At 32.1% G+C, this 21,976-nt stretch overlaps 2 protein-coding genes across 2 annotated transcripts in view; both read left to right on the top strand.

The window, feature by feature from the left end:
* The first annotated feature begins 308 nt into the window (after nucleotides 1-308).
* Nucleotides 309-7,649, top strand: LOC133197125 (mucin-like protein). The gene is made up of 5 exons (XM_061332983.1): nucleotides 309-576; nucleotides 876-1,118; nucleotides 2,491-2,622; nucleotides 3,877-4,080; nucleotides 7,360-7,649. Exons 1-5 carry the CDS (start codon nucleotides 309-311, stop codon nucleotides 7,647-7,649), a joined length of 1,137 nt encoding a protein of 378 aa, XP_061188967.1.
* A 69-nt stretch (nucleotides 7,650-7,718) lies between these two features.
* LOC133197116 (fibrillin-2-like) overlaps nucleotides 7,719-21,976 on the top strand; it is a 60,622-nt gene continuing 46,364 nt past the window's right edge. Inside the window, exons 1-11 of the mRNA XM_061332970.1 lie at nucleotides 7,719-7,910; nucleotides 8,035-8,201; nucleotides 8,344-8,505; nucleotides 10,642-10,770; nucleotides 10,852-10,974; nucleotides 12,469-12,582; nucleotides 14,927-15,046; nucleotides 15,594-15,848; nucleotides 17,391-17,522; nucleotides 18,028-18,153; nucleotides 18,287-18,415. Coding sequence (XP_061188954.1) covers nucleotides 8,159-8,201; nucleotides 8,344-8,505; nucleotides 10,642-10,770; nucleotides 10,852-10,974; nucleotides 12,469-12,582; nucleotides 14,927-15,046; nucleotides 15,594-15,848; nucleotides 17,391-17,522; nucleotides 18,028-18,153; nucleotides 18,287-18,415 — 1,333 coding nt within the window. The 5' untranslated portion in view covers nucleotides 7,719-7,910; nucleotides 8,035-8,158. The remainder of the gene's footprint in view (nucleotides 7,911-8,034; nucleotides 8,202-8,343; nucleotides 8,506-10,641; nucleotides 10,771-10,851; nucleotides 10,975-12,468; nucleotides 12,583-14,926; nucleotides 15,047-15,593; nucleotides 15,849-17,390; nucleotides 17,523-18,027; nucleotides 18,154-18,286; nucleotides 18,416-21,976) is intronic.

Below are 21,976 nucleotides of genomic sequence, written 5' to 3'. Positions count from 1 at the left end.
CAAATAACGATGAGACGTGCGCTCATAGATTCCTCACACTAACTTTTTTTGGAATATCACCTGTCGTCAAGTAATGTTGACTGTTGCTAGGTTCTATCAAGCTGGAGGGCGTGGTTTCATCATTCAGAGGGTATCGGTGTTTTTTAACAAATGTTTCTCAACGAATCAAATTCAACTTATTTACATGAAAGTATGATATATAATACCAACTCACTCTTATCTCACACTTAAAATATCATAATATTTTACACAGCTTTTTCTGAATAATTCCATGAAATGCAAAACTGGCTTTATTGCTATATTTTGAAATGAATATTAAAATAGATTTTGACCTTCACTATTTTAAGGAATGTTGTTATCGACGATGGGGTTTTCGATTTCGACCAGGGCCACTGAGCAGTAGAATTCCTGAGGCCGGATCGGTATTGTCTGCAAATCCCTTTTTTCAACCAATAGATTATTATCAAGATAACTCGAGAGCAAAAGAGGTATGCTGCGCTTCGGGACACTGTGACTGGTATTATAATTTACGGCCAAGACCGAGATTTTGCCTCAGGTTGATTCCAGTTCGAACGGGTATATAACTGTTTGCATATATGCAATGAAATCGTTTCAAAGAAATATTATAAAAGCAATGTATAGATGATTGTAAAATTCCCTACATATATGAATGACTTTATATTCAAGACCTAAGATCTATTAAACTAATCTTTATCTACATTGTCAGAAAAAATATGCTTTTAACGTTTTAAAAAGTATTTACTTTGTATTTTGAATTTACGCATATAAATTTTAAATAGTAAAATGCTATTGGTTTCTTGATATATAAACACTGCACTTTAAAGAAAGCACTTATACTTGCACTCCAATTTAAGCCTGGTTCTTTGGTGATCCACATATAAACACGCTTGATGGAGGAAAATACACCTTTAATGGATATGGTGAATACACTATGATGAAGATAGATCATAACGGAACGAAGTTTGACCTCCAGGCTCGTACAGATTTGGCGACAAACGCAAATGGAACAACAATCAACGCAACAATTTTCAGTGCTTTTGTTGCAAAGGATCAAACTGGCTCTATTGTGCAGGTGGAAATGTCAAGAAATAAAAAAAGTATATATATATTTTTAAAAAATCTTTAGCAATCATAGTTTTCTGTGTCTTTCGTTTCATTATTTAAAGTGCTATTCACTCTTTGGTAATTAGAGTTCAAAATTTTAAATCTACAGTGATGAAAGGATGCAGAAACTGCAGCAAAATGTTGTTCGCAAGCTGTTGTATAGTTGGAACCTCTGTACAAAATTTATAATTTCTTTAAGAAAGGCTAGAGATTACTATGTTTTCTGCAGAGTAAATCGATGTTTCTTTAAAAATTGATGGTTTTCTTAAAATTGGGAATTGCAAAGGTACAATTTTTTTTTACCATTAACATTATTTTATCTTTAAAATCTATAATAATTTTGAAAGAGACATGTATTGGTGTTATAATTTACATGCATCAGATATGGCTTTGGGTATGAAATATTGCATTATTCTGCATGCCATCCAAGAAAGACCCTCAATCTTTCTTGTGTTCTAAATTATATGTATATCATTTTGATAGAGAATATTTTACTGTCAAGATTTTCAAAACAAAAGATTTAAGGTGGGGCTGAACAAAAATTGGAGTTTTGTCCATACTTTACCTGCGGTACTAATTGTATGACAAATCCGTTTGAAAGTCTTATTATCATAGCATATTAAAAGAATGAAATATGAAGCTAACGAACAGTAACCAAGCTCAGAAGCTCAGAAGTCCGTTGGAACAATACAAACTGGGAGCAGAGCAAACATAGACCTCTGAAAAATCAGAGGTGGGATCATGTGCCATGAAGGAGTAAGGATGCCTTGTCGACCCCTCACACCAGCCGAGAGCTCCTCGTCAAGATCGGGCAAACGGAAAAGTCCGTGGAAAATTCAGTGTGAAAATAATGGTCTGACAATTTGTATGAAAAACGCCAGTCAACATTCGACTTAACAGAAGATTGCATTTGTTACTAAAGTCATTGTATCGACCATAGAATTTGCGAATTGGAGACGTTAAACAAAACTGATGATATCTTTGTATCATAAACGTATTTGTCAATAGTTTGCCTCGTTTTAGAAATTGTTTATACGTAGATCATAAAGTTTTGTTGTTATTTTGTCATTAATGTCATTATCTAGTAAATTTAAATATCTAAATATATATGAGATTTATCAGACTCTGTGTTGTCTTTTAATTCGATTTCAAAAGGATAATATATCAATTCAATGTAGGCAAGGAACTAAGTATTATTCATTGATAAAATGTTGTCAATATATCTAAATGCCGAATTGAAGACAACAGCAAGATCCCTTTTTTCATGTAGAAGTTTTATAATAAATCATTTAATTTATAGAGTTCGGCGTAATTTCTAATTTAGATTTCATTTATCTGTTATCTATACTGTATTTTACATTATAGATATGTATGTGCGAGGAAATGGACGTGATTTAACGTTAGAGTTTGAAAATAATCCTGACTACGTCTTTAGAACTGTGAACATATCCATATCCATGGACAACGGAACTATTGAAGCATCGTTCATTCAAAGCGGTAAGAAGTGTGATTTTGATAAACTTCATGTGATCCCAGAAACAGCTCAGCTAAAGAAAAAACTTCTTTTTTTAAAAAAAAATGGAGTAAATTGATTTATTTTTTGTACTTTAAGATTTTCAAGTATTTATTTACTCTCAGATGGCCTAAAAAACATGACTGGCCTTGGTTACCTACTATTGAAAATAATTAATAAAGGATCCATGATAACGAACGACAATATTATAAAAATATTGACTGGGGTTGAAAGAAACATTGACTTGTTAGCCCCCAAGGGATAAAGTATTACCCGACCCGGAGGGCCGGGCAATATTTTAGTCCCGACGGGGCTAATATAATCATTGTAACCCGAAAACAAAGTTTGAGACATGAACAAAATTTACATAGTTTTAAAAAGTGTCTTAAGACTCACCTGTTTAAAATGGTTTTTTATAATTAATATAGTAATTATTTAAAATTTTATGTTCTTGCTTATACACAAAGTTTATGGTCTCTCTCTCTCTCTCTTTTTTTTTTTTTTATTTATTTTATTATTTTTTTTTTTTTGTAATTCTATTTAATGTTTTAAGGTTATTTTTTTTCTCAATTCGATAATGTAATTGTATATAGTTATAGCTACTTTAGGATCTAATTTTTAAATAATTTTTATCATTATTATTGTTATTATTTTTAAATATCTATATGTCTTTTTCAGATTCTTAATTATGTGTTAATTATTGTATATTTTTATATTTATGTGCAAGCGCTTTAGAGTAATTTTAATTATATTTAGCGCTATACAAATTTTATAATAATAATAATTATGATAATAATAATAGTATTTTGATTTCATTCATTAAAATTCAGCAGTGTTAATTACCTAAAACTAAAAAAAATTTAATTTTGAAGTCGCGACGGTATCATTACGTCACAATAAATCAATCTATATGTACAAACCAGAATCAAGTTCAATATTTTGAGAAAAATCTCTTTGCTAGTCAATAGTAAAAATTAAATGGCCCTCAATATTTTTTTTGGAGAAGCTAAGATCAATTATGCTGACTGTTTCTCTATAACGAGAATGTAGAGACTTTTCTTTTACTGAATATAAAAGTATTTCCTATAGACCCATCACCAGTGCTACTACATATTATGTATATTTGAACATACCCCCCCCCCCCTCTCGGGATGAAAATATTTCATCCCTTTGGGGCTAACATAATGAATGTTGCCCTAAACCCCAGTCGGTGAACCCTACATTTTTTTCTATAACAGCTATAACAATTAAAATTAGTCTTGGTGTGAGATTTCTGACATCAGAAACAATGGTGGACGAAAAATACAGAGGAAAAGTCACAGGACTGATGGGGAATTTCGACGGTAATACAACCAACGACTTTATTCTTCCTAATAGAACCACATTATATGGCAGCAATGTAGATACAGAGAGGAAAATCTATAACAACTTTGGACAACTTTGTAAGTCAACACTTTTTCTTTTACTTACTGGAACATGCTAAAATCATAAAGTGTACAGTTCTTTGAAATATTAACAGAAATCATTCAAAGGAATAAACGGTCAATCAAAACGAAGATTAAGTGAATTTAATATGAACGGTTTTTCCCTCCAAAAAACAAATTTTGAAATGGCACAATGTGACTTCACCAACATTTTTTTCCCCAGAAATGTTGTTATAAAGTACTGTAAAAAAGTTCACCATTCTGTTTAGCGATATTTGATTTCGAAGCTCATTTTTTTCATCTTGAGTCGGGAGAGGGCAAGCAAACATTATTTTAAACTTGGCCCGAGTAATTTTATCTTGGCGAGTGTGATTCTCTCGAAATGACGCGATCATTAATTCCTCTCGTATATTTGGGAATCTACAGTAAAGCACAAACTTCTTAGCTCACCTGAGCCAAAGACGCAAGTGAGCTTTTCTTATCGAAGGGTGTCTTGCGTACTTATATCGTCTGTTGCGTGTCGTCTGTACACTTTTAACAATGCATTTTCGACTTCTTTTCAAGAACCACTGGGTCAATTTTATCAAAGAGGGTGTTGCAGTTTTTATATTATTTGTAGCAGATAGTATGAAAAAAAACTTAATATCGGTTTCTGGTTTATGATTAAATAAAATGTAATTTAGTCACACATCAAAATATGACAAATTTTGTGTTTTTTTAATAAGGGAATCCCCATTGTTCTGAAAATTGCCTCCTTGAAACGGAACGAATCAGGCCAGCTATAAAATAATGTTTGCTTGCCCTCTCCCGACTCAGGATGAAAAATGAGTCGGTAGGTAGGTGAGGAATTTTTTCTCAAAGGAAATTTAAAAATCAATGCTGAATTTTCAAAATCTATTTTCCGGAATGCATAAAGAAAATGACTGCTTCCTAAAGGTTTAAAAAAAAGTTTTGAGTAGGGCCATTTTTATCCAGTCGGTTGGGAGTGGGCAACCAAACAATTTTTAAAGATGGTCTCAGATATATACATTAAGAGCCAGGATTTTTTTTTTCAAAAATGTCATTTCTGATTCTTGTTTCAAGGAAGAATATTTTTAAAAATCTTAAAAAATTGAAGAAAAAAAATATCCCTCCAAAACGCAAGAAGTGTATGTCTATATCGTATCGGGATTGATCTAGTAAAGCAGCAGTAGCCGTGAGCCGTGGATGTCTTTGTGAACTTGGTTCGAATCCCGGAATGGATGATATATATATGATATTTTTTTAATATAGAATAATGAAAATATAGTGAAATATTAAATTTTAAACAGAGATTATCCTGGTATGGTGTTCTTTGAAAGAGCAATATTTTTACTACATTTAAATTGTTTTCCTCGATACTGGGATTTCAAAATAATGAAACATAAGGATTTTATATAATTAGAGGACAGTGTGATAAAAAATGAAATATAATTTTATATAATTGATTTTGACTTGTTTTTGTTATCGAGAAGTAGTGGCCCAGATCAGGGGCGTATATAGAGTAGGTCCCTACCTATAAATCAGCTTAAATAGATATGTGAAAACGCTAAATTATCAACATTTATGCAGAAGTTTCATTTTAGGAAACGAATTGTAAGAAAATTGCGTTCAAATTTACATATATTTTTTTCGACTTAGCGATTACTGATTTTCTTACCGCGATTATAATACCGTCGTTTCGACAGAGTAATCTGTTAACCGGTTGAAAATTGCCACCCTAGTAAAAGATAAACAAGGTCATGCCCGCCTTACAAATAAAGTGATCTCACTAGTTGTAACTAAATTAAGAACTCCCTCAATCTTCATGCATCGTGGGTATTTAAATGTACTTCTCGATATAGGGAATAGTCACGAATTTCTGCAACACCCTCTTAAATTTTCCACAAAGCATCCTTTAATAAAGGAGATTGAAATTTGTTGAAATGACGGACCACGCTCTCTTCGAAGAATCTCTATTAAGAATTAGTGAAGATTTAATGGTTTCTTTTAAATTTTTTTCTTAATGTTACCACTAGGCCAGGAAAATTTAAACTTAGGCCATCTTTAAAAAATTGTTTGGTTGCCCTCTCCCGAGCGACTGGATAAAAATGGCCAGACTCAAAACTTTTTTATAACCTCCAGGTAGCAATCATTTTTTTATGCATTCTGAAAAATAGATTTTGAAAATTCAGCATTGATTTTTAAATTTCCTTTGAAAACAAATTTCTCACCAACTCTTTTTTTTCATCCTGAGTCGGGAGAGGGCAAGCAAACATTATATTTTAAAGTTATTTTAAAGTTGGGCCTTATATAAAAGCTTCATTACATTGTGTAGATTTAAGTTTTTTTTTCAAATCATATCCCCCAGGGCTAGGGCGGGGCCACAATAGGCGATTAAAGTTTTACATAGGAAGATATGGAAAAAGTCATATTTAAATGGAAGCATTCTCTGATAGTAAAAATTATAGTTTGTCAAAATGATGACCTCCGGGGATAGGGTGGGACCACAATATGTGTCAAAGTTTTACAAAGGAAAAATCTTCAAAAACCTTTATTCTGAAGAACAAGTCAAGATCATTTATATTCATATTATAGGAAAGCAACTACAGATAGTATGGATTCAGGTTTGTTCAAATCATGACCCCCAAGGGGTAGGATGGGGCCACAATGGACCATCAAAGTTTTTACATAGGAATATATAGCTTTAAAAAACCAATCTTCTACTCAGGAACAAAAACGCCATATATATATATATATATATATATATATATATATATATATATATATATATATATATATATATATATATATATATATATATATATGTATATATATATATATATATATATATATATATATATATATATATATATATATATATATAAGGAGGCTTCCTCAGGTAGTTAAGACTCAAATTTGTTCAATTCCTAATGTGTAGGATGTAGGATTTGGCCACATTATGTGATCAAAATTTAGATAGGATATATAGGAGGAAATTTGCTGATTGAAAAAAAGCTGGGCCATAGTTACTCAGGTGAACAATGATGTCCATGGGCCACTTGTTTTAAAATATTCAAGCTATGCATTATCGCAAGAGGGAGCAAAAAAGGAGGATATTAACTTAAGCTTGAGAAAAGAATTACATATTTCAGAATTCTAAATTTTTTATCGTTTCAGTGGAGAATGAAGCCCAATGAATTCTTCATACCGCAGATCATTTCACAGTATTATTTCATAATATTAAATCAGACTCTAACATATTTAGTGCATAATATAACACTTTTCAAATTATTACAGGGTCGATAAATGTCACAACGTCACTTTTTCATTATGATACTGGATTAACACACGACGAGTACTCGCATCCTGAGTTTGTACCGTTCTTCATAGATGAATTTCCAGAGGACAAAAGGAACAAATCAATAGAAGTTTGTGGTGGAGCAAAAGCCACTCAGGCTTGTATTTTTGATTTCCTTGCTACTGGAGATCAATCACTAGCCGAAGCATCTGGTGCTGACGACGACACCTCGGCGACTGACACGGCTAGTTTAGGTTGCATTTCTAACTACCGAATACCCAAAACCTAAACAAATTTCATCATGAATTTGACATTTAAAAGGTTTCTAATTGTTATATGTTTATTTCTTTCCAGAAAATGAGATTCCCAGTATTGAGGGAGATAATAATATAAAGGCAGAGGTTAACAAGTCGGTGGAAATTAAGTTTAATGCTACTGATGATGAAAGTTATACTTATGAAATACTTCAGCAACCTCTAGGGTTCAGTTTTAACAATACCACTGGCATAGCAACATGGACACCACAGGATAATAACGTTGCAAACATTAGGTGACTTAAAATGTTTATTACTATTTATCATTTAAATATGATATTCACAAGTAAATAAAAAAAAAAAAAAAAGAAAAATAGCATAATTTTCAAGAAATGAATTTAAATTTTCATTTTGTTTCAGCGTAACTGTTGTTGACAACAAAGGAGAACAAGCGGCCCCAGTAGATGTCGCTATTATCCTCTGTTCCGGTTGTAATGGGCGTGGAAATTGTAGTTATAATAATACTCGAAGTTCTACATCTGATATGTTTAAATACGCTGAATGTGAATGCGATATCGGATACTCGGGTATACTACTTTTGAATTAAAAAATTGTATGCATGTCCAAATAGATTTGCACTATCTCCGTAGTTAAAATGAAAGAGACACATTCTCAAAGGATATAAGCATTTACATGTAGTACTGATGTACACAACCCATACACTTACAGGACAAGATTGTGAGAACGATACAGATGGTTGTGCCCAGTCTCCCTGTGCCCAAGGTAGAGATTGTACAGACTTGACACCTGAGGAGGAGCGTCTACGGGGGAGGGGATACAGTTGCTCTGACTGTCCTGCTGGTTATTTCTTAGATGTAGACAAATGTGAAGGTACTGTTCACACACACACACACACCCTTTCACACACCCACACACCCACACCCACCCTCACACACACACACACACACACCCTCCCTCACACACACACACACACACACACACCCTCACACACACACACACACACACACACACACACATATATATATACGTAAAATTTATCTAATTGATTAGACCTCCCCTCCCCAAATTAAAAAAAAAATGTATTCTAAGGAACGCATATGTCGTCTGCTTTGAGCTTCATTAAAGATGTAAATAAATATAGGAGTACTTATTTATTACTAACATGATAGTAATACTTTTGCGTGCAAAGAAAAAAAAAACATCCATGGATTGTATAAGACTGCGATTAAATCTGACAATCAAAGAAAATTTGGTTCCCAATCCTCAAATGTTTAATTAAATAGAAATTATTAGAGATAATTATTTCTTATTTTGTTAATTCGTGTTTCCAACAATTCTCCAAAAGAGATTTTAGTCTGTCTTTACTGCAAAACATTTGCAACATTTGAAACATTTTATTTCACTTAATGGCCTCACATGAGGCATAAAAGTACAAGCAAGAAAGCAGTTGTCAGTCTACAAGATCCATAGTGGAATACCAATCCAGATGTATTTTCATAGGATTTAAGTTTGTGTGATAACTAAATATCACACAGTTTCAAAATACAGTCTAATGAGCTCATAAACATGTATAAATGCTAGCTAACAAAACCCTGTCTCTTAAAATATAAAAGACAGAAATTAAACTGGGATATTTTTTGCAAAATAGGCCAAAGGTCAAGTCAATTGAATTGTAACGATGGAATTTTCATTGTGTTTTTGACAAACAGTGCACATGCTGAATAATAAAGATTTGCTTCTTAAATGTCAAACCTAGTATGCTTTATTTCGGTATTATGAACTATTCTGAACAGTAGGTCAGAGGTCAAGGTCGAGAGTCCCAAGGTCAGCAACCATAGTTATTTACAAAAGCCATAGTGTCAAGCAAAATATTTGCAAAATATCAGATTTATACCTCTTACAGTTGTTGAGATATAAGGTGTAACAGAAGGACAGACATACAGATTAGAGATACATTGTGCAAAAGATGAAGGTCCGGAGTTACTTTCGGTAGTTAAGTCTGCAGTGGGGTGCATATGTCCAAATAATATTTTGTACATTCTTTCATACTGCAGCTTTATGTTCGTATTTTTACTACAGAGTGGGGTGAATTTTAGTACGGGATTCCCCAATTCTTTACCTACTTTTGACAAGTCCATAATACTAGTTTTTCTGAAAATCGTTAACGGTTTAAGTTTATATCTATTTTTTTAACCTCGCACAGTCACATCAAGCATAAATAAACCTTGTTATTGAAGGGTTAACCCCACAATACGAAAACACTTCCAGAATACTGGAAAATACGCATAATGAACCTCACAGTTTACCTCTGGTAGGAGCAGACGGACATACAGACAGACTGATGGGGGTAAAGTGATCCCTAAGTGTCGCTCTGCTAGCGACACAAAAACTACACGAGCAATAAAAAAGTTGCCAGTTTAACATACAGAACGTTATTTCTAGATATACTTCTACGCAAGCATAATCAAGATTATTGATTTCTTTCCTATTATACAACTTTTTGTGATTGCATTAGCTTAAAATTATCAAGACTCATCTGTCTCTCCTAAATTTTATTTAACACATCGAGGCCACATGACCATAAACTAAGAGCATACTAACGTCGGAATTAGAGATTTCGAATAATATCTTGACTTTATTAAAACAAAAATGTTCTTTAAAAAATACATTGATATTTTATGAAAATGCAGTGTATAAAACTGATTAAGAAAAGTTTGTTTTTATTTTCAAAATTATTTCAAAAGATATTCCTATTAGGAATTTTGAATAAAGTCTGTTTTCAGTTTATGGTTTTGAGGCCAGTTCCTTTCTTGATGCTGCTTATGATAGATATCTTTACGGGTAAATTTATTTCAAAATTGATTATTCGTCATCCAAACTTTTAAACGTTTACTATCACCAATTTCCTCCAATTATTTTTTTTCTCGAAATTTTCGTGAAAATTGAGCATTGAATAAAAACTCTTTAAAAATGGATCATTATTTTAGATTGAAACTTTTTTTACAGATAAAAATGAATGTAACAGTACAACAACAAACACATGCGATAGTACGACACAAGATTGTGAAAATACGGAGGGCAGCTATCAATGTAATTGTAAGACGGGATTCAGAAAAGTTGGAGACACTTGTCAAGGTACATGAAATCCTTATTAGTGTGAGTTATTTTCTGAATAATTTTATAGAATGATTTATTGAAAATCTTTCTTTTCATCAGATGTCGATGAATGCATAGAAAGCACATCTGGATGTGAGCAGAGCTGCACCAATACTCCTGGGTCATTTGTTTGTTCTTGCGTCACTGGTTTTAAATTAAATAGTGACAAGAAGTCATGTAACGGTAAATGAAACAATTCATTTAAGTGCTGTTTTAGTTATTTTTGAAATTTTTAGCATAAAAATTTCCAGAAATCGCGTCTTTTCATGAACATCCCTCGGTATAAAAAAAATCGATTGCAAATTAGATATACAGTAAAACTTGTCTAATCCGGACACCACTCGTTCCAAAGAAATTGGCCGAATTAGACACATTCCGGATTAGACGACATTTTGAACAAATGAATTTACTGAAAAGGACTTAAAATTAACATCGTATTAGGCAAGATTTTGGATTATACAACATCCGGATTAGACAAGTTTCAATGTATTTTCTTTTGAGAAATAAAATATTTTTTTATATTATGGATTTGAATCTGTTGAAATCAGAAAATCACTTTTTGATAGAAAAACATAATTATTAAATGAATGGTGCTTCATTGTAAACGACCAGGGAATTGTTTTTATCATCTCTCATGGTATACTTTTGATATTATGTTTTTGGTGAAAGAAGATGGGCGTGTTTGGCGTGTGATCTGCAGGAATAAGGCGTACGAAACATTTATAGTTTAAATGTCTACGATTTGGTCGGCTGACCACAGCTGGACACACTTTACAAAGTTACGCACATGGGAAAATGTTATATTTAGTTTGAAATACTGTGTCGAATTTAATATATCAGTCCGCTTATCTTAATAATTACTACATATAAAACTTAGTAACGCTTCACATAAGTAATAAACACCTATGGGGTATAGTTAAATGCAATTACATGTATATATTAAAGTGTCAGTAGGTTGGAAAAATTGCTTTCGCTTTCGGTGCAACAGAACCAGAATTTATCTATTTGAAAATAAATCAGTACACAAAATTAAACTGACAAAAGAATTGATTGTTTGTACTAAAAAAAATATTAACGCTCCATGCGAGGATCGAACCAAAAATATGTATTTTTCATTGCACTGGACGGGTTACGCATACTACTGAGCTATCACCGCTCCACACGCTTATGGTGTTTTTAAAGCGACAATGAAGCACCGCATTTACACGTTGGAATTTTTTTGGAAAAAGTTCATTTTTTATTGTCTCTGGGTCTTCTCTCCATTTTTTACAAATATTTGTTCGTTTCTTTGAATTAAAATGCACACAAATAACGTTCCAAAATCATGGAGAGATGACCCAGAGGAAGCAAATTTTTAGAAAAACGTGTTTGAAAATGTAACATTTTGTACCAAATGACTCATCTAGCCAATTTTCAAGTTCTTTTTTAGCAAATCAAAATACAATAGCGGGAAAATATTTCCATTTCCTATTTCACAGGAACCCAATACAGCAAAAGAATGCTAAAATTTTATGTGACAGATCAATGAAATTTTTACTTTTCAAGTGCGCCCAGATTCCTGCCGAATGTCAATCAAAAGCGCCCTCGTTCTTTCAGTACAATTTACCAGAAATCTTTCAAAATTATATATTTTTAAACGAATTATTTTTGTTGAATTATTTTGTATATCTTTTTAAGGATCGAGAAATTGCATTGGATTAAATTGTGAATATGCTTGTTCCAACGCAACTGGTAGTGATATATGTATATGCAGGACTGGTTTCAAGTTAAAAGACGAAGAAAATTGTACAGGTAAGCGAAAGCATCAACATATAAGAGATAAACAAGGTATTGACAGGAAACTAGCGGAAAAAGAAAATATGAGAGATATATGTAATAGATAGAGACAAGGGGACTACTTTCGAGTTTGTTTTCCTTTAGAAACTTTTCATTAAGAAAAAAACTGTTTAAAACCAATGTTTAAAGAATAAAAATCAAGAAAGTTTGTACATCTTTTTATGTGTGGATTGTAGTAGAAATATAGTATATACAGTTATGAATAATTGTCTCACCCAAACGAATATCATTGTGTTTATTTTTTGATAAAAACTCACAGTATAAATTGAGAGTACCCAGGTTTGATTAGTTATACCCCCGCTCCGAAGGAGAGGGGGGTATACTGTTTTACCCTTGTGTGTCTGTCTGTCTGTCTGTCCGTCTGTCTGTCTGTCTGTCTGTCCGTAACAAACTTTGGTCGCAGTTTTCTCAGCAACTACTCATCAGAGGTGCTTGAAATTTTAACACACTCTTTGTTTAGGCATGCCATATGGTGGGATTCATTTTTGTACTAATCCGATGTCAACTTCCTGTTTATCCGTGCGTTTGTCCGTACCATACATAAAAAAATTTGGTCGTAGTTTTCTCAGCAACTACTCATCGCAGATGCTTGAAATTTTAGCACAATCTTTGTTTAGGCATGCCATATGGTGGGATTTATTTTTGTACGAATCCGATGTCAACTTCCTGTTTATCCGTGTGTCTGTCCGTATCACACATAACAAACTTTGGTCGCAGTTTTCTCAGCAACTACTCATCACAGGTGCTTGAAATTTTAACACACTCTTTGTTTAGGCATGCCATATGGTGGGATTTATTTTTGTACTAATCCGATGTCAACTTCCTGTTTATCCGTGCGTCTGTCCGTACCACACATAACAAACTTTGGTCGCAGTTTTCTCAGCAACTACTCATTGCAGATGCTTGAAATTTTAGCACAATCTTTGTTTAGGCATGCCATATGGTGGGATTCATTTTTGTACGAATCCGATGTCAACTTCCTGTTTATCCGTGCGTCTGTCCGTACCATACATAACAAATTTTGGTCGTAGTTTTCTCAGCAACTACTCATTGCAGATGCTTGAAATTTTAGCACAATCTTTGTTTAGGCATGCCATATAATAGGATTCATTTTTGGAACAAATCCGATGTCAACTTCCTGTTTATCCGTGCGTCTGTCCGTACCATACATAATAAATTTTGGTCGTAGTTTTCTCAGCAACTACTCATTGCAGATGCTTGAAATTTTTTCTTTGTTTAGGCATGCCATATGTTGGGATTCAGTTTTTACAAATCCGATGTCAATTTCCTGATTAACACTGTGTTTGTCCATAACTGAACTTGTGTATTCACATCAGAGCGGGGGTATTATTAGTGAGCATTGGCTCACAGACTTCTTGTTTTATTTTTCCATTGTAAATTTTTAACATCGACCCTGTAGTAATTACATGTACATGAATTTAAAATTGTACATGTGCCTGCTTTGAGAAACACGGATTAAGTAGGTTTAGTCCTAGATCAAAGTATAATCATTAGGTTTTGGGTTTTTGTCAAGTGATCGAAATACCCGGTTTTCGTTTAATATGCACGTTGTACATGAAAGCACATAGTTTCTACCCATTTAGCTTTTCGTTTCGGAGATTTAAAATCTCATACAAAATGAAAAAGGAGGTTAAAAAGACATGATTGTACATACGAGTTGATAGATAATAAAAATAATAAAATAATGAATAAATAATCACTCTTTTGAGTTGAAATCTGCATCGACTGGGCTATTTAGATATTTATAAATATATACGTACAGTGGTATTACAGGTTGTACATTGCTTTAAATAATGTCTCAATCGGTGATAATGCTTTAAATGAATTAAAATATATTCTTTGAATCATTATAATCCTTTTTTTAAATAAATTGGATGAATGTATATTATATAACTTTTCTCGTCTCAATAGTGTTTGAGAACATTTCCATTATGGCCTGGCCTACCCCATTCATTTTATTTGTAGATATAATAATTATTTAAACTATTACATTTTTTTTTAAAATAAACTATATCATTATTTAAAAAAAATTATTCCATGGTTTTTGAGTATGCGAAAACATAAAATGGAATTATCTACTCCATTTGTGAGTTTGGTTTGTTTTATTGAAGTACTCATTTCATTAAAAAGCGCATTTAGAATATTAACATGGAATTTTTTTTCTTTTGAAATCATAACCATTTCAATTATTTTTTTTTAATTTCAATTTATAGAAACTTATGACTTATGACTTTTTGTATATAAGAATGAAAATAAATTTTACATTATGTTTATTCAGACATAAATGAATGTGAGGTAGGAGGATTTTGTTCCCAGGACTGTCAGAATTCTGTTGGCACATACACTTGTTCCTGCTTTTCTGGCTTTTCACTGAACCCAGATAAAACAACGTGTTCAGGTAATTTGTTCACCAAATGTTTAAAAAAATGTAATCATTTTTAACTGGTCAAATTCACGACTTATGATTTGATTGCAATCCTTTGAAAACTCTAAACTGTGCAAAAATGCACGCGCTTTATTTTTTAGGGCTGTGTATTGAGCAAAATATTTCGATACGATACAATACGATATTTTATAAAGCGATATGCGATATATTGGATCATTTATAAAGTCTTTCAAAAATGTCTTGTAAATGACATTTAATGCATAAATTTGATGAAAAATGGGTGAGTCTAATATAACATGTTAAAATATAGTTGTCTATGTATTTTGTAATAGTTTTTAAGATGTGCTATCTCCTTAATGTTTATTTCATCATTGACCAGTTTTAATTCAAAACAGTTAAAAATAATCTTTGGTAACTGAAATTCCCAACTTTTATACAGAATTATAAGGAAAACTGCCTGTCCGATACGTATTGGAAATTATTTTTTCGATACGATAAATTCCTGAATATCGATACGTATTGAATATTCGATATATTGACACAGCCCTATTATTTTTAGCATGTGAACCTCCAAGTTATGGCGTAGATTGTAAAGAAACCTGTAGGTGTGGTAAGGGGATGGACCGCTGTGATCCAGTGACAGGTTGTGTCTGTAAAGCCAACTGGACAGGAAGTAACTGTGATCAAGATGTCAATGAATGTACAGAAAACCCAAATATTTGTGGTAGTGACAAAACCTGTGTAAACTTGGAGGGAGGTTACACATGTAACTGTAGAGCTGGATATAAAAAAGACAGCCAAGGAAACTGTGGTGGTGAGATAAATTATTTCAAACGCAAGTACGGTCGTAAGAATGAAGACACTAGAGACTAATATAATCGTCTTTAATTCAACGTGTTTAATATGTAAATTTTTAGCTCTACTGGTCAGAGACCAGAAGAGCTTATGCAATAGTAAGGTGTCTGTCTGTCTGTCTAGCTGTCCAGCTGTCTGTCTGTCCGTCCGTCTGTAAACAATTTTTTCAAAACGCTACTCCTCCTACAGTTTTGGTCTGATATCAATATAACTTGGCACATAAGTAGACTATAGTACGATACATAATTCTGTATATCGGTTTTTGATTTCAATGAACGGTGTTGCCATGGTTACTAAAAATAGAGGTTTCTGGGAATTACTTTCAAAACGCTACTCCTCCTACAGTTTTGGTCTGATATCAATATAACTTGGCACACAAGTAGACTATACTAAGATACATAATTCTGTATATCAGTTTTTGATTTCAGTGAACGGTGTTGCCATTGTTACTAAAAATAGAAATTTCTGTGAAAAACATTCAAAACGCTAGGCTACTCCTCCTACAGTTTTGGTCCGATTTCAGTATAACTTGGCACACATGTAGACTACACTAAGATACATAATTATTTATTTCGATTTTTGATTTCGATGAACGGTGTTGCCATGGTTACTAAAAATAGAAATTTCTTTGAAATACTTTCAAAATGCTACTCCCCCTACAGTTTTGGTTTGATTTTTGTATAACATGGCACACAAGTAGACTACACTAAGATTCATAATTCTCTGAACCAGTTTTGGATTTGGATGAACAGTGTTGCAATGGTTACTAAAAGTAGAAATTTTCTTGAAATACTTTCAAAACACTACTCCTCCTACACATTTTGTCTGATTTCAGTATAACTTGGCATACAAGTACACTAAACTGAGATACATAGTTGTAGTTATTGTTTTTTGACTTTGTTGAATGATGGTGCCATGGTTACTTAAATTGAAATGTCTGTAAAATTGTTTTAAAAGGCTACTCCTCTTACAGTTTTAGTCTGATTGCAATAAATCTTGGTTTCATAAAGATTCTCAGTGATTTACTGATATATGAATTCTACATTGATAACTATGCCTTAATGTTTGCAGAAAATTCATTGATCGCGAACAAATTGAAATGAAAAACCACCGCAATGAATTTCACATTTAAAGTGTATCTGACTGTGTGTGGTTTATATTAATTTTTTTTTAATTTGTGAATGATGTTTGGACTACCCCTTACCCCACGTATTATTAACCTGAATGAATATACTTAACTTTATAAACAGAAAGAGAAATAGAAAAGATAACTTTCATTGGAAGATTTTCACGCAGGAAACGATGTATTACTCATAAAATTTTACCACTCAACCCCCCATCCCACCCCCACAAAAATGGACACTCCGTAGGCCGAAGGACCAGGAAGGGTTTTAAGTCCTCACGTATGAATTCGGAAAAGCTTTAAGTCATTCTAAACTTCGTTTAGTTAAAGTCACGTTTAAGTTTCTTAATTCTGTTAGCCTTTTTCCGCCTTTTTCAGATATCAACGAATGCGATAATGCTGCTTCTAATAACTGCTCTACAGAGACGACAATCTGCTCCAACAACAACGGAAGCTATAGTTGTACATGTAAATCTGGATACACGCGCAAGAACCTCTATGAGTGTGAAGGTTAGTGGAATCATTTCATAGTTATATTTTGCTGTTCTATTTAGTGTAACCAAAAGTTTCAAAGAAACTTCTTCGGAAGTGTGATTGTATTTTTATTCAAGGTCAAGTCTATGCTGATCTCCTAATCGCAGGGCTGAAAATATCACAAAATGCATAAACTCTAAAATGATGTACCATAAGTATATTGTATTTATTTCCAGACTATTATAGGTAATCTGAATATTGATGAAAAGTATATACATTAAATGTAAACTTTTTCAGAATCGTCATTTATGTTACTGCGCTTGCTTACCTTAACTGGGTTATCAAATGTATTACTTTTTACTGTAAATCATAACCAGAAAAAGTATGTCAAATAAAATTGTAAGATAGATTTACTGTGTTGAGTCTTTTCGAAGGTCTGTTTCATCGACACTGCAAATTTCAAAATACTTAAATTGTAAATTAAAGCATATAAATATGTAATCATTGGCGTCTTTTTACAGTAGGAATAATTTTGTTTTAGATTTTGATGAGTGCAATGCTGGGACGGATGGTTGTACTCAGAAATGTGAAAATGTAGATGGAAGTTTTAACTGTGAATGTGAATTTGGTTATACGTTGGGTGATGATAGAAAAACATGTATAGAAGGTAAAGAAATCTACATAACGATAAATTATGTGTATAGAGTGTAGTTTACATACAGATGGCACAATAAATTAAGCCAAATAGATTAAATTTTTGAATACTACTGCTGTGTTGTTCTAAATTTTGATTATTATAGTACAAGACATATGTAGCCTGTTTCCATCATTAAACTGCACATACGGATGCAAAAAGAATAATACTGTTGGATACTGCTTCTGTGCTGCTGGATACCTACTGAATGCACAGGACAAGAGATCTTGTGTTGGTATGTACTCAAATTAGAGAGACTCGAGTAAATTATTCTGATTGAAAGATGTGTCTATTCTGTCTTGTATTTCTGTCTGTATGTTTACGCATTTAGTTTTGGAGCAGAAGTAGATGAAACCCCCACCCCCCCACCCCCCCCCACCCCCTTTGTAAAAACTTGAAAAATAACAACACTTTTGTCCGAATGCTCAAACAAACAATGAAAAAATAAGTAGGTTTAATTTTACTTACCTGTTTTCCTTCTTCTGAACACTAAGATTTTAGGTATGGAGCATCTCCGTTGAGTTCTGACTGGTCTATCTCAATCTATTTTAATTATTTCATACAATTTCATTAATTGACGTTTATTGTGAAACCTGTTACACTACTACAACATGGAAATTGTACTTCAGGTGCTCTTATTTCATTTCCGTCAAGGATACAAGCAGCGAATATGCACATTTTTTATTTTTAATTTGTAAAAATGACCTTTTAACGCCCTATGAATAGACCGAGTATATGATACATGTACAAAAGACTGTATTCAGAAAAAAAATGAAATGTATTAATTAAAGCACAAAATTTTTACAGCTTTGAACAATACTTAATTCATTAATTTTCTCTTTTCATGTAAGCAAGTTTATTACGAATTAAAATTGTACTTCGGGTTCGTTGCCAGGATGCTCTAAGTGAGGAATATAAAAAAATTACCGATAAATTTACTAGGTAAACCTACTAAAAGTCTTTCGATATATAAATTTATATATTCACAACTTATAGTGTTATCAAGGTTTTACCATTATTTTAATGACCATTCTCACAAAAGCTTTTTTTATGTTCATGCAGCTATAATCGCCTCGTTTTTTTAACATCGAGCTCGATGCTATATGATGTTCGAGAAGTTTCCGCCAATATTAAGATCGGTGAATGACGAAAATAATTTCCTTTTTAATCGGTTATCATAACTTATTTCTTTTATATCATTGAAATCAAGTTTTGATTGAATAATTCTGTGATGACGTTTTATAAATAAATAAAGGATTGTTTTTTGTCAGTTTCATTAAAAATTGTAAGTGACTTAGATCCTCCAACTGGAACCGTCACCATACTCACGTTTTTGCTATTTCATGGCTGTTAATAGAAAATGAAAATAGGCTTTTAATTTAATGTACGATACTTACTATGCCAGAGAAATCTAAATATATAGTTTACAGACATCATCTTGTATCTAGTGTATTCATAGAGGAGAATAAGAACTCTGGTGCACCCGTTTCGGAGATAATTTGCAAAATTTATTGATTAAAAAGTGCAGATTTTTAAAATTGCAAATTTTCATCGACTTTTTCGGATTCATTTTTTCCACCAATGGCCTGATTATCATTTTTCCTTAATATGATATAAAAGAGAAACTGTCAACCGCGTAATTTGGATAGCAATACCCATTGCTTTATTGAGGAAAGGGTAAATAATTAGTGTCTTTATCAGTTCTGCTAATGATCATACTATAATAGTTTTACGCAAGTTGATAGAATTCATCTGCCGACTAATACATGTAGGTTAAGAAGAAAATCTACTTTTGGAAAATAGAGATAATAATTTTTTAAATAGTGATGACCGCATTTTTAATTTGAAAACGCATTGATTGGAAAGAGCAGCAAGGTTATGATGCTCATTTTTGAGTTTATTATGATGCTCATGTTTGAGTTGGTAGATTTCAATTTCAAACCACACTCCCCAGCTTGCTATTACTGAGTAAAGCTACGGTAGCAGCCTGACGGTTTACATTCGATTATATTCGAAAATTCCTTAAAACCAATTATAAAAAGTATTTTCTTATGAATATCACACAGGAATGTCAGGCATATGCAACGATCTTGATACATATAACTTTATGTAGAATAAATAAGGAATGTCCAAGTCACGATGTTGTTTGAATATTTAAGGAAAAACCTTGCAAATGCTTTTCCTATGTCATAATGAAACAGCCACATTTTGTAAGGTCCCTTTCAAAACAATATTATACTCCCGCAGGAACCCTCTATTTAATTTAATCAGTATTTTATTATGTAAAGTCAGTTTACATAATTGGATTGGACATCAGGCATGGCCTATATAAGTCCTCTCCAAGAAGGTCAGGGTTACAAAGATTAAGAATTTACAATGATTTACAATCATATTGAAATAATTCATAATAAGTTACATTAATTTCTTTTGTTAACTAGAAACGGAAAAAAGGAGAGATAAATTAATAAATACACAGGAGTTATTACTTAACATGTTTACTCACTATACAATATAATTAAAAGAAAATAAAAGAGTGCAAACAAACAACAAAATAGAATAAGTAAACAAATAAAAAAAAGAGAAGAAAATAATAAATAAATAAATAAATAAATAAATAAATAAATCTGGAACAAGCAAAAACACTGGATAATAAAAAAGAAAAAAAAAAGAACGAAAGTGCAAAAGACAAATAACCAAGAAAAAAAATACAACATTTGTACATGGAAATGCTGAGATTTGAAGTAAGTATAAATATAAAAAATATTAGGAAATTAATATTAAAACTTAAATATGAAATAATATAAAAACCGCTTTGAAAACTTGATGTATAGTTGGACTGCTTCAAAAATTGAAAAGTTAGTTTTATCAGGTAATTGCCTATCACCAAATAGCAAAGTATTCAAAATTTGATCAGGAGAGAGGGTTTCTAATTCTATAATACTCTGAAGACTATCAAAAAGTATCATTCTCTGATTATTATAGGCAGTTCATTCTTAGAAAAAATGATAGTTATCCTCGTTCAGATATCCGCACTTAGTACAAGATGCCATTTCACTTAAATTTCACTTAAATAATGCTAATACAGGTGAGCATTGAGATTACTAGCAAGATTCATTTCGTAGTTGACAATGTATAATGTTTTCCTTACGATTACCATAATTAAAGATCTTGACATCCTTTATTCTATCTAGGTTTCTTTCAGATACTCTTGAAACTTGAATAAGATTCAATACATTTTGTTTCTAATGGTAAATTGTTCCATAATTGAATAGTAGAAGGCAGAAAACTGTTGAAATATGAGACCCTGAGGAACACCGCAGATATAGGTTTAAAATTTGAATAGAACCCATTTAAGGCCACTCTTTGAACTCTATCATCTAAATAATTTTAAATCCATTTTAATAATGTAACTTGAATACCATAAGATTCTAATTTAAAAAGTAGGCATTTATGCCAAACTTTATCAAAAGCTTTTGAAATATCACAGAAGATAAATATAACTTCTTTACCTTTATCTAGGTTTGATATAATCGTATTATAAATTTCCACTATTAAATTGGTTGATAGTTGAGTCATTTGGTTGGAATCCTGACTGTTATTTTGTTAAGATATTGTTTTCTAATATAAAATTGTACAAATATTTAAAAATATTTTTTTCCATAATCTTGCGAACAGTACTAGTTAGTGAAATTGGTCTATAGGTATTAACTAAATCAGGACTACCTTTACCCTTGTAACTGGGGCAATATTAGCTTGCTTCCATACATTTGGTAAGCGTTTTAATTCAAATGATTTA

The sequence above is a fragment of the Saccostrea echinata genome, unplaced genomic scaffold (genome assembly GCF_033153115.1).
Source record: "Saccostrea echinata isolate AGI-Se365-2 ecotype Australia unplaced genomic scaffold, CSIRO_AGI_Sech_v1 ptg000001l, whole genome shotgun sequence".
Lineage (NCBI taxonomy): Eukaryota > Metazoa > Mollusca > Bivalvia > Ostreida > Ostreidae > Saccostrea > Saccostrea echinata.
Note: the sequence above shows the minus strand (reverse complement) of the source record. Positions and strands in the feature narration are given on the sequence as shown.